Source organism: Odontesthes bonariensis, chromosome 1, assembly GCF_027942865.1.
Source record: "Odontesthes bonariensis isolate fOdoBon6 chromosome 1, fOdoBon6.hap1, whole genome shotgun sequence".
In the NCBI taxonomy this organism is placed as follows: domain Eukaryota; kingdom Metazoa; phylum Chordata; class Actinopteri; order Atheriniformes; family Atherinopsidae; genus Odontesthes; species Odontesthes bonariensis.
The window spans coordinates 39,227,929-39,243,101 of NC_134506.1; the positions used below are offsets into that span (position 1 = coordinate 39,227,929).

At 39.4% G+C, this 15,173-nt stretch overlaps 1 protein-coding gene across 1 annotated transcript in view; it reads right to left on the reverse strand.

Annotated features, from left to right (window-relative positions):
• Positions 1-15,173, reverse strand: part of LOC142380820 (protein kinase C-binding protein NELL1-like) — a 298,110-nt gene that overhangs the window by 39,352 nt on the left and 243,585 nt on the right. Inside the window, exon 15 of the mRNA XM_075466741.1 lies at positions 4,539-4,634. Within this exon, the coding sequence (XP_075322856.1) occupies positions 4,539-4,634 (96 nt within the window). The remainder of the gene's footprint in view (positions 1-4,538; positions 4,635-15,173) is intronic.

The following is a 15,173-nucleotide window of genomic DNA, read 5'->3' on the forward strand; positions in this document are numbered from 1 at the left end:
TAAATGTGACGTCACGAGCTACCAAAGCTACCAACGCAAACTCTCAAGCGAAGCTTCTCCAGCGAGGTCGCTCTTGGTGTACACGCAGCAGGCAGACCAGCTTATTCACATGCATGGCTCCAGCAGTTTCTCTAGCTTCGTCAACTTCTCATATTCAGCACTTGTTGGGAGGGCCAGGTGGTGCTGCTGTTGCATTGTGTGCAGTGCGTCTCTGTTGCGCCACACGCGCTTGATCATCTCGAGGGTGGAATTCCACCGTGTTGGAACATCTTGCTCGAACGGCTCCTGAACTTGCCCAAGGGAGGTTTGCTGGACTTTCAGCTCGTCTGCGTTGGCCGGACTGTGTTTGATATAAAGTGATATAAAGTTTGGTAAAAGTCATCACAGTTTGCTTACCTATTTTGACCCAGTTCCCAACCTAACTTTGAGAATAGATTAACGGCGATATTTTTTATAACGGCCCACCACTACTTTAAACGTACATCAACATCTTAATACATTCATTCAGACTCCTGTATTCCTGCCACTGCTTTAGGCAAATTTAAACATTTTATTATTTTGTCAGTTTTTACCAGTTATTAAGGGTTTTATGCACCGTTTCTCTGTATCTTCTGTGAATGAGTTATACGGAACATGTTGAGGAAATTTGAGACACACATACGTGAGGCAGAGTGATTTTGCACTGCATTGCATCTGTAATAACCTCAGGCACCAAGAACAGCAACAGGGAGGAGTCTCATCAGCGAGATGTCTATATTTCCTGTCCCATTCTAGGAGGAGCTGTTTCCCACAACTTATTTTCTATTTTGTACAATGTTTTCCTTCCTTCGTTCTTCTGAAGTTTGTCAAGGAAGAGCTACAAAATCATTATGCAGATGCAATGTTGTAGTTTTTCAACCTAATCCTAGATTCTGGCTACTCATTGAAATCCAACTTACTGGCACATATGAAGTCTGCGTCAAGACGCAACAGCAGAATGTTGTGTTTGGATATAAGCTTCAATTATCAGTGAACACCACTGCAGAGTCAGTTTAACACATTCATTAACAGTTGATGCCGTTTCTTGGGGGTGGCAGTTGGGGAGTGTTAATTAGTTGTGGTCGACTTGATTTGATAAAATGCGTTGCGTTCTGGTTGTTGTGATTATTTGCCAGTGGTTTCAAATATTTAGATCTGGGATTATACATCTGAATAAGTTTTAATATGATTTTTCCCTACAACAAATTCGAAGTGTTGAAAAGAAGAAAAGAATTTCATAAGCAGCTTTTCAGAATTGGAGTGACACACTGGAACAGCCCAACAATCATTTTTCCATTAATCTGAGTGCTGAAGTAATAAAGCAGCGATAAAAGTAAGATTCTGACGTACAGAAACACAGGCACACGACAGAAGTAGATACAACACATGTACCTCAGAAATCCCAGAGCAGAGCATGAGCTGACTCCATCTTTAAAGTCCAAGTAAAGCAAATTCAGAGATTTGCATGTAAACATGTTAGATGTGTTTTCAATGATGAGTTTTCAAAGTAGATTCCAATGGGATGCTACTTATTACTAACTTATCTGATCTCATAGACACTCATCAAGTAAAGCCATACATAGCAGTTTTACTTACATGAATGCACTAAAAGCTTTAAAAATTTGGCTTTCCAAGTCTTTTCAAAGGTATTCCTTCAATTCTAACTCATCAAAGGCAGTTGATTTCAATCTTTGAGTGGGCATTATTTCCCTTTGTGGCCATTTTAAGTGTCATTAAGCTCTTTTTTGGTCTTATTGTGGAATTTTTGGTATTTCCATGTGGACATGTTGAGTTGTTTTGAGTCTTGTTGATTAGGTAGTGTTGGTTGTTTATTTCTCTTCTTAGCCGTGTTGTGTCTAAATGTCGCCTCATGTATCTTTGTGGTTGTTTAGAGTAACTTTTTTGTTATCTAATGTTTAATTTGGGTCATTTTGTGTGTCTTTGGTGTTTTTGAGTTGTAGTTATTTTATGTCTCTTTAGAGAAAACCAATAAAATTCCGCTAAAATAAATATATCTATGAGCTGCTTCTACCTATATTTCATAAATTCAGGCCATTCTTTCTTATCTGCTTTTGATAAATATTTTAATAACTAATAATATGTCTGTGCTCATGTTTAAGCAGTTCACTTTACAGCAAAATGACCTCCCAACTGTTTGCTCGGATAATGTTGCTCATTCCAACTGATCTGAGATCTGTCATTAAGGGGTCATCGGCGGACACGCCCCCAGCGACTCAGTGGAGAGTGCACTGCTCGTTTTCCTATGATTTTAGGAGCAAATTTGATTTACTTGGCGATTGTTTTGATTGTTTATGAATGGTGTGACGTTCAGACACGGAAACTGAACAGAATTCGAATTTGATATGATTTTATCATTTGTATGTGTAGGTTATTTTTGGAATAATTTTTCCCTGCGAGTAGTATTCTCAGTGTTAGCTACCGTTAGCTACCTCAGTGTTAGCTACCGTCAGCCTGCAACACATTTTATTAAAAACAATCAAGATTTGAATTAAGATAAGTTCTCATGTTTTTTCTTTCTGTTAATTAAGCTGTTCTATGTAATCTAATTAAGTCTGACTAATTAGACATACGCAGTGTTGATGTAACTGTGCAGTTTTTACATCAATGACAAAAAATAACAGGATTTTTTTTTATCATTGGTGCTTTTCACAAAAAAAACTCACACAGACAGCACGGATCTGTGGTGAAACCAAAAACTATGTTAAACCAGTGTTTAACATGTGAGGAGACTTTGAGGACATCAGCAGCTGAGGCTAACACTACATTCAGCTGCATTTGAATAAAGCTCCAAATCTGAAACTTGAGTTTCAAAACTTTTACAAATTTGAACTACTGATTTTATCTGATTTTATTTATTGTTCTTATTTCTTTCTTTTTTGTTTAAAATTTAAATCATGCTTTTTATTTCTACTGTTTTAATGTATCTTTAAAGCACTTTGAATCGCTTTGTTGTTAAATTCTGCTATACACATAAACTTGCCTTGCCTTACATGAAGAAATGTGAACATTTATGTCAAACCTTAAAGAGAAACCATGGAAACATGCTGCACAAAGCTGACCGGAGAATAATCATTTCTGTAAAATTAGAAAGAAGAGACTGAAAGTTTAATAACAGAGAGATTAAAGAAGTGTATATGGAGGACAGAGGAACACAGAGGATGAATGAGCATGTATTGATGAAAAGGAGTGGAAAAGAAATGAACAGAGTACTAAATGAGAAAATGCAACGGGAGGGTCAGAGAAAAAAGCAAAAGAGGAGATGACAGATTGGAAAGGAGAGTCAGAAATGAAGAAGAAAAGGATGACAGAGAAGGCAGAGAAAGGATGGAGAAAAGAAGGTGAAATAAAGGAAAATTTAAATGAACTGGTGTGGACGTCTGTAGGGGAAAAGACAAAAGAGGAAGAGAAGGAGGGACAAGAGCAAAAAAAGGAAAACAGGAAAGAGGAAAGAAATAGGATGGAAGGAGCAAAGAAAAGTGAGGAGAGGAATAGGAAAGGGGTGCTTGAAAGGAGAACAGAAAGAAGACATGAGCATAAGAAAATAAGAGGAAATGAAAAAGGGGGCACGTGGAAGAGAGCAGGGGAAAGTAAAAATGGTTAATGGATGGTTGAAAGAAGAGAGTAAGAAAGGGGGAATAGAAGGAAGAGATGATAAATAAATGAGGGAGGGAGGAGAAAAAGAGGAGAGCAGAAAGAATTATGTGTCTCCTCTATGGCTCTCATGGGATCCTTCATCTCTGCACTGTATAATTCAAATAAAAAGCTTCACAGATTGAGTGTTAATGTGTTTTTGTGTGTGCGTGCACATGGTTTCATGTTTATCAGTCCTGATGGGTACTTTAAGCCGACTCCACACCAACTGGCTGGGTCTACATGTATGATGGGCTTGTGCGCAACCGGTGACCTATGAGAGCATCACCTGTGCACGAGCGGGAAGACAGATGGACGCTGAATTAGCTTTTTTTTTTTTTTCAAAAAAGGGGCAGAAACTGAAAGTAGACAAAACTACTGGACAGTGGACAGTTACTACTGAGACGTAAAAATATTGATGATCAAGGTGTGTATGATGGAAGCTCAAATGTTAAATCTACTGTATCTGCTGAAGATCCCTAAAGCACATATAAATAACACTCATTCTTCTCAAGTGTATTTGTATATAAGTATCGTGTCATGTATCATCATAGGGAATAGGTTTAGGTTTCATCCACCTAATCCACCATATTGGTTGTGTTGAGAACGAAACAGACCTTTCCATGGTGTACTAGTTTGCATCATGACCTTCGTGTTCTGTGCTCTATCCAGAGGCCACTCTGATATTTCCAGCCAAGAGAACACAGCTGTCTGTGGTGTATTCAGTTGTCCATGTGCAATATCCACATGTCATCCACTCAAAACTTGATAAACACAACATGATGCACAAGCTGACCTTTAATTAGCAGAGGCAGCAAACCAAGGCAGACAGGTGCAAAGTTAGATGAAGCTGAGTCCTCAGATCTTACCTGTCTCACAGCGGCGTCCTGTAAATCCTGAGGGACAGACGCACGTGTTCGGAGACACACAGGTACCGCCGCTCCGGCATCCCTCCTCGCAGAAGGCTATAATGAGGAAGACAGGTGTATTATTTCCGTTTCTTTTATGTCCTGAATATTACAGCAGCAGCACAAAACAGCTTTGAATCTGAGTTTAACAACTGGTGAAGGCACTTCAAGGTAAAAAGTGGTTCCACTGACTACTTTTGAAAGAATTATGACACTTTCTGGGACTCAAGCCTGGTGCTTTCTGGCATTCACGTGGGCTTTAAAATAGTGGCTTTCATGTTGATGCATGCGTTTCAGAAAAATGCACATCAAGAAAAAAGAATAAATTCAAGCTCAAACTGTAAACTGTCCTCATATCCATTCATACATCCACCTAAATCTTTATCTATATCTACATCTATATCTATATCTAAAGAAGCTACTCCATAAAGATGTAAAACTATCAGGGTTACATTATGGAGATATCATGTCATATATCTTATATAACATAACATTGCATCTATGCAAGTTTAACAATGGATCAAATAACTATGTGGAATGTACTGATTTTAAACAGTAACTAATTCACTCACTGATTTTTTGCCCTTCTTACATGTACTATATCACACTTGAAAAGGATAGAAGAGACTACTTATTGAAGAAAGTGAAACATTTGAGAGCTAAAGCAAGATGTGTCCCACAGGAGTTGATGGAAACCAAATTAGAACTAAACTGAGCTAAATTAAACTTTACAATTAACCTAGAAGCTGAAAACGTATCAGTGATGACCGCCTGGCCACTAAATAACAAACACTGAATCAAATAAGGTCAAGCAGAATAAATAAATCTGTTTTGCAGGTAAACAAATGAGTCATATTTAAAGTTCCAGCATATCTTAATATGACTTTACTGACGTGGACCTGCACTTGAAAGCAGCAGAGTAAATATAAATAGTAAACACCCGTTGTCTGCAATCAGTGACACTCGGTTTTGTGCTGTAATTTAACTTGAATATAAGACCAGTCAAAATTGTGCACGATTTACTAAATGGGTAGCTGTGTCAGAACTTTTCACTGGTTGTGTATATATCAAGAATTTGCCAAAAGTGTTGCTCAAAAACTGGGAATAGGGGGGTTAGTATTCGGTATATTTAAAATGCATTGCTGCATGATTTGAAAAAACGGAGATCGTCACTGTAAATTCTCAGGGTTTGACTATCTGGATCCATCCTGATAACATGTGGAACATATGGTCACCACACATACAGTCACAGAGTGACAATGTTAGAAGCTAACCTGCACACGAGGAGCTTATCATTTACAATCTGCTGTGCTGTGTGTGCATACAAAAAACAATCTACAACACTGGCCTTTTGTGACAGACTTTAACGTTCAGGCCGACACAGTCACTACAAACTTTCCAGGTTGGCACCTGGTAAAACGGCCATAACAACACTGCTGATAATGGTGGCACCTTTTCCAAATAGGCAGGTTCTCAAATGACTACATTTATAGTGATTGACTCTTAAAGTGGTATGTAGCACTGTACATATCATTGTGGTAAAAGACCAAAAAAGGGGGAAAACTTATAATTTACATTAAATAACATTGTCCAACCCAGCTAATATGACGGTGACCTCAAAAGACAAGAGGGTTCAGTGTTGTTGAAGGTGTGGATTCATACGTAAACGTAAAGTTGAACATTTACTTCACTTCTGTGAGAAAATTCTGGGATTGCTGTGACTCAGTTTAAAGTGATTCATTTTGGTAAAAAAGAAGTAAATAAATAAAGGGTGTGAATGCTGCTGTGACAAATCCCTCAAGGGTATTAGACCATTACACTATTTTATACTTTTTGACAGTGCGGCCTTTTGCTGTAGAGTTCACTTTCCTGCAAAGCACATTTGTCAACAACAATCATAAATAAAACTTCAATCTGGCCCAAAAAAAAAAAAATTGTAACTTTTCTGTAGAACAATGCACTTTGTTGATAAGTCACAGAGTGACATCTCATTCATTTTGCAGTTATTTGAGTGAGTATGTGTGCACAGGGGTCCCACTGCCTTCTGCTGGAAGCAGGCTCGCAGTGCAAATGGCTGCGATTTGTTCCGTGAGAGCACATGCTGCCATGCATCAACAACGCCGAGACAAACACACCAACGAGAAGAGGCAGAAACATTCTCCACGAAATGGAGGGGAAAGTAAGAGTAGTGAAGGCAACAAAATGAGAACAACAGCAAGAAAGAAGAAAGAATGGTTAGACGGTGCTCAAAGCGAGAAGGATTAAACCAAAAAGAGGGCAGACTTAATTGAGCGAGTTCATTAAAGAGAAATTACTTGAGTATTTCTAAGCTTGATTAATGACATGATTTAAAAGATGAGCCTTAATGGGTACAAAAAAAACTTTTCATAGTCACATATACGGGGATGGTGTGTGGGCACAATATCTGTGTGTAATCTGTGTGCACCAGCTCGTCTACATTTATTTAATAAATCCAAAAAATAGATCATTTGTTCGCATAAATCATTACTACCGGTGTTTGGTTGGGGGGGGGGCTAAATATACAAACAAATGCAGAGCAATAAATAAAAGTCCTGTGCCAGAAGCTATTAATCTGGCTGGTTCCACGATTTAAGAAGTTCTATCAGGCGCTCATTAGGAGCCTGATTGCCTCTGTACTAATAAACCTCACACTTAAAAATTAATTACACTTACATTGACTCAATCTATCTCTAGCTGTAATTATCATTTCACCATCATCAGCATAATGTCTGCCTATCGAACTAATGACTTCAAAAGATGAAGGAGCATCACTGGAGCATCACTGGGGTGGGGGTGGGACGGGGTGTAGAGCTTTCTTACCCAATACAAGCCCCAGTCTATGGTTACATTCCTGATTCATTCTCATCAAGGAACGTCAAATAGCATGAAATAAAGCCATACTATAATCATCTGCCGAAATTCAGGCTTGTCAGTCTGTAATATCCATCCATTTTCCATATCCGCTTCATCCTATTCAAAGTCACGACACAGCTGGAGTCTATCCCAGCTGGTGAGAAGCAGGGTACACCCTGGACAGGTCGCCAGTTTATCACAGTCGAGCTGTACAATACCAGCAATCAATTTCTCCCTGGCAGTTATGAGGAAAATCAGCAAGAAGGGAATCGCATCAATGTAATAGATCAAAATTTATGTCAAAAGCGCTGAATTAACACTGCTTTTTTAAGTTACAGCGTGTAGAAATGATTGACATACATGTGCATCTGTGTCAGTGGGATGTATTTCCAGTCTGGGAGAAATCTGGAGACTTCGTTGTCATCCTGAAGGTCTTTGTGTGAGGAAACACTAGTTCCCTGCATGGCTACATGCTAACCTTTTTGTAGAAAGGTGGATATTATACACACATCTTTATGTATTCTTTATCTAATTCACAATATCTAAATAATTTTTTTGGTTTGCAAGAGGCCATTTTGTGCTGCTCTTTAAAGAGGAAGCTCGCCTCAAAACAGCTCTTAACATCAGGTAAATGGTTCTCGGAAATAATTTGACAATGGATGTGTGATAAAATGAAATGTAGTTAAAGAAATAATAAGAAAAAGGACAAATTTATTGTTTATTCACATGTCAAATGATGAATTGTTCATCTATGAACTGAGGGATTGTAGCTGCAAAAAAAAAAACATTTCAACGTAATCATCCCTGTTTGTCAGTCATTTTGTCATCTCCTTTCTAGAAATCTGACCTGATCTGGTCAGTTGGAACCGAGGAGAAGGGAAAGGAAAGCTAGTTATTTCTTTTTTTCGCCTCTTCCATAGGCTATACATAAAAAGTGTGGTGGTGGTAGTTTTCCATTACCGAGTGGGATTGAGAAAAGAATCAAAATGTGATGCTGTTGTTCAACAACACAACAAGGAACATGGGGAAGGAGTGGTATTTCACATCCACTGCATTGTATTCCCTCCCGTTTCCTCATTCCATGGTTGTACAAAGTGAAGTGTGTTTCCTCTACTCTGACACTCAAGCCCGAAGTTTACCATTGATGCAACTGATCTCAAGCCTCCACAAACTGTGTAATCTTGATCCAAGCATCTCACGAATACTTCACGTCTCTCCTTCATCGTTCGTGTCCCATTTGTCTTTTGCCTTGTGTCGATTCCTTGTTGAATTTCCATTTCTCAATTCCTGCTCCTGAATCTGTGCCTTCTCCACATCACATTACCAGGACTCTGCTGCAGCAACAGCTCTCCTTCATTGTAGTCCCCTTGACCTCCCCTAAGCTATCTCGCTGCTTAAGTGAGCCAGTTGCTGACTCGTGACTTCCTGAGACATGCTTATACCCAAAGAAATGCTATTTGAGTTTCCCATTACAGGCCCTAGATTGCTTTCCAATGGGTGGTGCGAATGAAATCATTCCGCTCTGTGCCACGGCAAGCAGCCGCATTCACGGTCGTTGGGTGTCCAAGGATCCATCTCAGAATTAAGAGCAGGAATATCACAGAGACAGCATGTGAATACTCCACAAATTTAAGTAGCTAAGAAAGGAGGAAAACATACTTTGTAACTGTCCAAATAGAGATGGTATAATTAGCATTCCAAGTAGCACAGCAGAGCTCAATGACGTGTTGCACAGACATTATTAACCTCCTGACAATGATCTCGTCTCGAATAGAAAATGTAAATCTCATGGGCTTAAAGAATGTTTCTGTTAGCTTCCAATTAGCCTGAGCCTGATCAATTAATCGGAGTACTATATGTGATATGACAGGCAAAAATACTGATAACCTCATCAAGAACTATCCTTCAAGACAATAACGTTTAGCCACTTTCAGCCCGTTATCTTAGTTACAAAGAACGTTTACTGTACGTTTCAGTCTCCGTATTTGCATAAATGGCAGTTTAGTCGTTTAGTTTCCATTAGGTAGTGAAGCAAATATCTTGTGAAAAGACACTTTTCCATCGACTGATTTGAAGCAAATAATCTAGATTGAGTTGTTTATCCAGAGGCTTGATAGTACATTTGGAGAAGCCAGATCTGATCAATGCTTTGTATCACACTGAGATGGTCTAAAGCTGAGATATTTCTCAGCTATAGGTGTTCATTAATATGTCAGCCAGGAAGTCTGAGAGAAATGTAAAGAAACTATATGTCGAGAGCAGAGCCAGCAGAGAGACGTGTTGGTCAGCACGTACATCTGGGTATATAAAGACCTGGCTTCTTTGTTTTGTGTCTTACATCTTTAATATGTGAGCTGTATGTATGACCCTGTGTACTCAGTATGAAAGAATGCTTTCCACTAAGGGTGATTGTTTCCAGCCTCAATACTTCCAGACTTCTTTGTTACATTGATACAGAAGACATCAGGACAACTGCACAAAGAAACCCTCCAAACATGGGTAGAGGTATGTTGCTAGCTGTTGTACTGTAGTAGAAGAAGCTGTTGTCTTAATTGGAAACAATATAAGAGCTCATTATAAGGAAGTACTTTAAATGTCAGGGATTATATGGGTTATTCTATTTTATGTACATCAATTTATTACAAATCAAAAATAATAATGAAAACTCAGCTTTTGTCTCAACAAATACAATCACCTCGATTTAACTAAAATTCATTATGACACAACATTTTACTCAAATGTTTTTGCCTTAAGATTTTTATGCATCGAATTATTTATGATATCCACAAAGCATCTCGGATCATGTCCAAAGGAAGCCATTATTGTTCAACTCTCATCCTCAAAAGCTGACCTCATCAACTCACCACCACTACTGTGGAGGATGAAACAAAGAACGTTACTTTACTTGGAAATAGTGGCTTATGAATATCATTTGATATGTTTATCACAATTGATTCAGCTCTAATGCGCTTTTTTTTTACATCTAATTATATTGTACACAATTCACCAGCTTCCTATTTCTTTATTTCAAGAAACCAGATAAGTTCATGTTTACTCACCAGTTGTGTTTGGGAACCACAGATCCGGTCGGCCCATTGCCAACAGGACATTTCAATCACAGCAAGTCACCTAAAACATTGCCAAACACCTCGCCTCCATCTTAGCCCCCCTAGTAGGAAGCACTCTGCATCATCTATAGAAATCCACTAACTTTGTAAAGAAAACCCAACATCTGAAACTGGCCCACAGTGACCTCTGATGTGACCTGGTCTTTCACTTATATACCGATGTCAGCGGCTGAGGAGACCGCCAGGAAACATCTGTAGCAAGAAGACTCTTTAAACAACAGGCTTTTCACAAACACTGAACAAAGTGTGTTTCCACTGGCTGAAATGAAAGTTAAACAGTTCATTGTACGGTTTGTTGCTTTCCCAGGAGTTGGTTAGAGTGAGAGTCATTCAACCAAAGTTTCTATGGCACAAACAGATCTTAGAGACCCCTATTCCATTGGTACAGCCAACTTTTGTGACCTTAGTTTGCCTGAAAGCTGAAGAATCCATCTACACTCTTCTATTTGTCTGCATAGATATCACTCAAAACATCATCAGATTTGAAAACAAATACTAAAAGTAGATAAGTAGAAATTAAACTAAACTGTAACACTTGCACAATGACTTATTCTGTCAAAAAAGACTCAATATTACTTATCTGTGAGCCAGGTATACACTTAACACTGTGCTGTGGAGCCCACTATCAACTGAAAACCTGCACTCTTGGTTTCTAAAGGTTCTTCCCTGATTCTTAATTTATGCCTACAGATTTTTGGGTTTTTATCACCTGCTGAGGAGAGTGTGACTATCTCTGATCAGTCAGTGGCCTGTTTTCATATCAGATTTTACTGTAGTATCGACTCTGATCATTTGGATATTCAGAATGCGTTTTTCCCCCCTCCTTTTACTTTATTCCCTCCTTTTGGCTAAAAATCAATTCCATGCACCTTTTAAATCTGTAAGCATATTTTTCTAACAGATGCTGATACCAACAGGGGGAACGCACAGCATAAAGTATCACAGAGTCTTTTTGAAAACACCATTAGCTTGGTCTGACAGGGAAGCGGAAGGACATCTGTATAATGGATGCTCAACAGCTTCTGTACTCTCTCATCTGCAGCCATAATCTCAGAGGAAGAAAGAAGCCTCCTGCTTCGATGTCATGCTGCAGTGTTTGGTGTTTAATTTCCACCGAGTTCCCCGCTACTAAATGCACAACAGCAGGAATAAATGTGGATGCAGAAGTCTGCATTTCTGCCTGATGCAAGAAGCAGCTGAACTGGCCAAAAGAAAGAATTAATGCCAACCCATTTAGTCTTAGGAATGTCTCACTTTGTTATGTATCAGAGTAAAGGTAGTTCACCCTTGGCTGGGCTCTCTGTTGGGCATTTACTGAACATCACAGATAATGACTTCACTTACGAGACAATAAGAGCCCCCGGCAAGGCAGTCAGCATGGATTAAAGATGCATTAAGGACGTTTTTTTTTACAGCCATAATGTATCTGCAGAGGGTTGAAAGGGTGGTTGATCAATACTGCTGACATGACAATTAATTCTGCCAGGTGCTTCTGAAGATTTCTTGCTCTGGTACGGGCCTGCATACATTTCAAAGTGCTTAAGGATGGAGGGTGTCTTTACAGCCCATCTACAAGCCATTTTATGTTTTTATTGTTCTTAAAAGACCCGATCCAGAAACTTTATTTGGATTACTCACTGTAAAGTATATACCATTTTACTGCCGCAAATTGTTCAATAAAATCACTTTTCCATACTGGACAAATATTAGACTTAACACTGTTGATAAACTGCGTAAAATTGATATAGCTGACAACATATTCAGTGCTACATTTGTGGCTTAATTATGTTTCCTTTCAGGCGTGTGATAACTGTCAGTCGTCAGCTGTGAGATCTTTAATTAAACAAAGCCTATTGGTGAAAACAAAGCTTCACTGTTTTCACGGAGACAGTTTGAAAAGTTGCCTGTAAAACCAGATGGCTGCAGAGGGCTGAGCCAACACCGAGGTGCCATTACTCTGTTGAACTGCAAGACTGAAAAACAAGAACTGACAGCCAGATTTTTTTTAATGCCACAATTTCTGAATGTAAAACAGCTGTCAATGTTTAAATACCCCCCTGGGATTCTTAGGTTCCCTTTAAAAGCATTCAAAGCACAGATTTATTTCAAGCTATTACACTTTAGGCAGACAAATACAGTTATTTATTTATTTTTTTTGGCTTGCGTACAGTTAACAGCCACCGCAGAGCTCTGCTTAGTGCCACTTTAAAGTGAGAGGGATTGCCGTGCGGAGAGTTAGACTGATCTCTTAAAAGTGTGTTCGATAATCCTAATCCAAAGTCTTTATAAATATCTAAAAAAAAAAAAAGATAGTAAATACTGCGCAAGCATGCCGTGAAACTGAGTTTAGAAGACAGAGGTGACACAGTGTTACTTCCAGTCAACAAAAAGAGTTAAAGCAATCGGGACGTTAAGTTCAGTTTCAACTTGCCTTAAGTGGCAACTAATGCTGGTTAATCACAGAGTGATGCATCTGTAGCCCTTTCACCTTGCCCATTCAAAGCAAGACTGATGGGCCTTAGCACCTTATTTATAAGTGCAGAGGCAAAAAGGGAATTGAAGCTGATACACTTCGGAACCGGCAATGTATTTAGTCACAGAGACAAAGCTGGTAAGGTGGAACAAGCTGCTCTAAGCGGCCACGTTGTCATTCCACTGGTTACGCAATGCTGGCTGGCTTTTTGTAAGCACAGTGAGTGGTGCTAAGCCATCCCTGGTCTGAGTGTGTGAATGATAAAAGGTGAACAGTGGCAGCTTGATGAAGATGTCTTTTTTTTGTGTCAATATGGTGCGACTATTGTGTTAAGAGGCCTTTGGCACCCAAGGTGTGATTTGCATCAGTGCACATGATGCACTGGCAAAAGCAACATTTGACAGCCGGAACAAACTTAACAAACCTTATGGTGGTAAAAATAAACAGGTTGCAGAAGTTTTACCTGGGAGACGTGGGCTGAAACCCAGCCCCAGCACCACACACTTTTGCTTCATCGCTTGACATTTTTAAGATTATGACTCGAGTCCACAGAACTGTGTTGTAGTATATACTGTAAATAGACATATTTTTAAAGTATATACATTCAAAAAGAGAGGAGCCAACAGAACTCAAGTCAAAGGAGAAAGTTTTGTCGGCTTCATATGTCTTACCCAGATAGCATGCGGATGTGAGCCACTTGAGGCAACGATCCGGCACTGTAGGCATTCTTCTGGCTCGGACAAAACAGATGTGAGCCTAAACTGGCCCATGTAGTAAATGCTACATTTGGGCCAAATATCACAAAACGAATATGGCCCAGCTTTGGCTGATATATGGCAAGTTAGCAATGACTAATTTGGATATGAGCCTAAAGTGGCCCACATATAAGGAAACACACTTGGCCCACCTTTGTTGAAACATATTAGGGCCAGTTTTGGCCGATATATGGCAAGTTAGCAACGACTAATCCGGATGTGTGGTTTCTTTCAATGCCACGCCCCCTTGGTGTGGTTTGATATGTTAGAAATTTGCGGGGGCGTTTGGAACCCGACCTTTAAAGTTTGAATCGGTCAACGCCATTCTGATTGGCTGAGGCAGCACTTTATCGTAACCCAACTACCTTACGTAACCAACTACCACATTATAATGTGGAATATTCACCTGCCATACAACAACTGAATAACTATAAAAATAAATACAGTTATCCCAATGCATCCTTTTCAGCTGAATCAATGTGTGGCAGACATCAACTGGCTGTTCACACCATGTCTGGGGGATTTTTATCTGTTTTCATCTGCTGAAGAGTCATGGGGGCATGAACCTATCAGAGCAGCAAGGGGGGAGGAGCAGGGACGCCCTCGGCAGCTCAATGTGAGGAGCTTTCATAACAGAGGGTGGTGCAGGATAAGCGGCTCCCTCCATCTAAATTCACTCAGATAAAAAGAAGTTTACTGCTGAGAGGCGAGATGTAGAGGCGGAATTGCCGATGACCCATGGTGCTGGAATCTGGAGGAGGGATATGCAACATATACGGTCAAATTTGATTATGAGGGCAGTTCTGTTTCATTTGTTTACTTTGTGGCACTTTGTTCTTAAGTTTTCTTTTACTTTCAACTCTGCCATTTCAAGCTAAATTGACAAATTAACGATGTTCTTTTACAACATGAGTATAATTCAGAGGCTCAGTTTGAAAAAGAAATGGAGATTAACAGAATGGAGCAAACAGAACTGAGAAAATGTGAAATTTTGTTGGCGCCTTTTTGGCCAACATTACAGTTGGTCCATTGGTACAGCCATGGCAGAGGTGTCTGAGCGAACATTCACCAACTGGAAGGTTGGCAGGATCTGGTGCCCATGAGCAATACCCTGAACCTTGTCTTACCCCAGATTTGCTCACTGGTGTGAGTGTGGAGAAAAATCATCCTAAAGTACTTTTGAAACCCAGACAAGGATTTAACAGTGTGGGACTCATTTCATCACAAAGCCAGACAGACTGTAAGCAAAACCTCAACCACGTTTTCTGTCTGAAGTTAATTCTAATGGGAACTTCAGTTAAACTATCAGTTGTCACCAAAAAGGCATTAGTGATTTACAGTATATATATTCAATATGGTCGGTAGT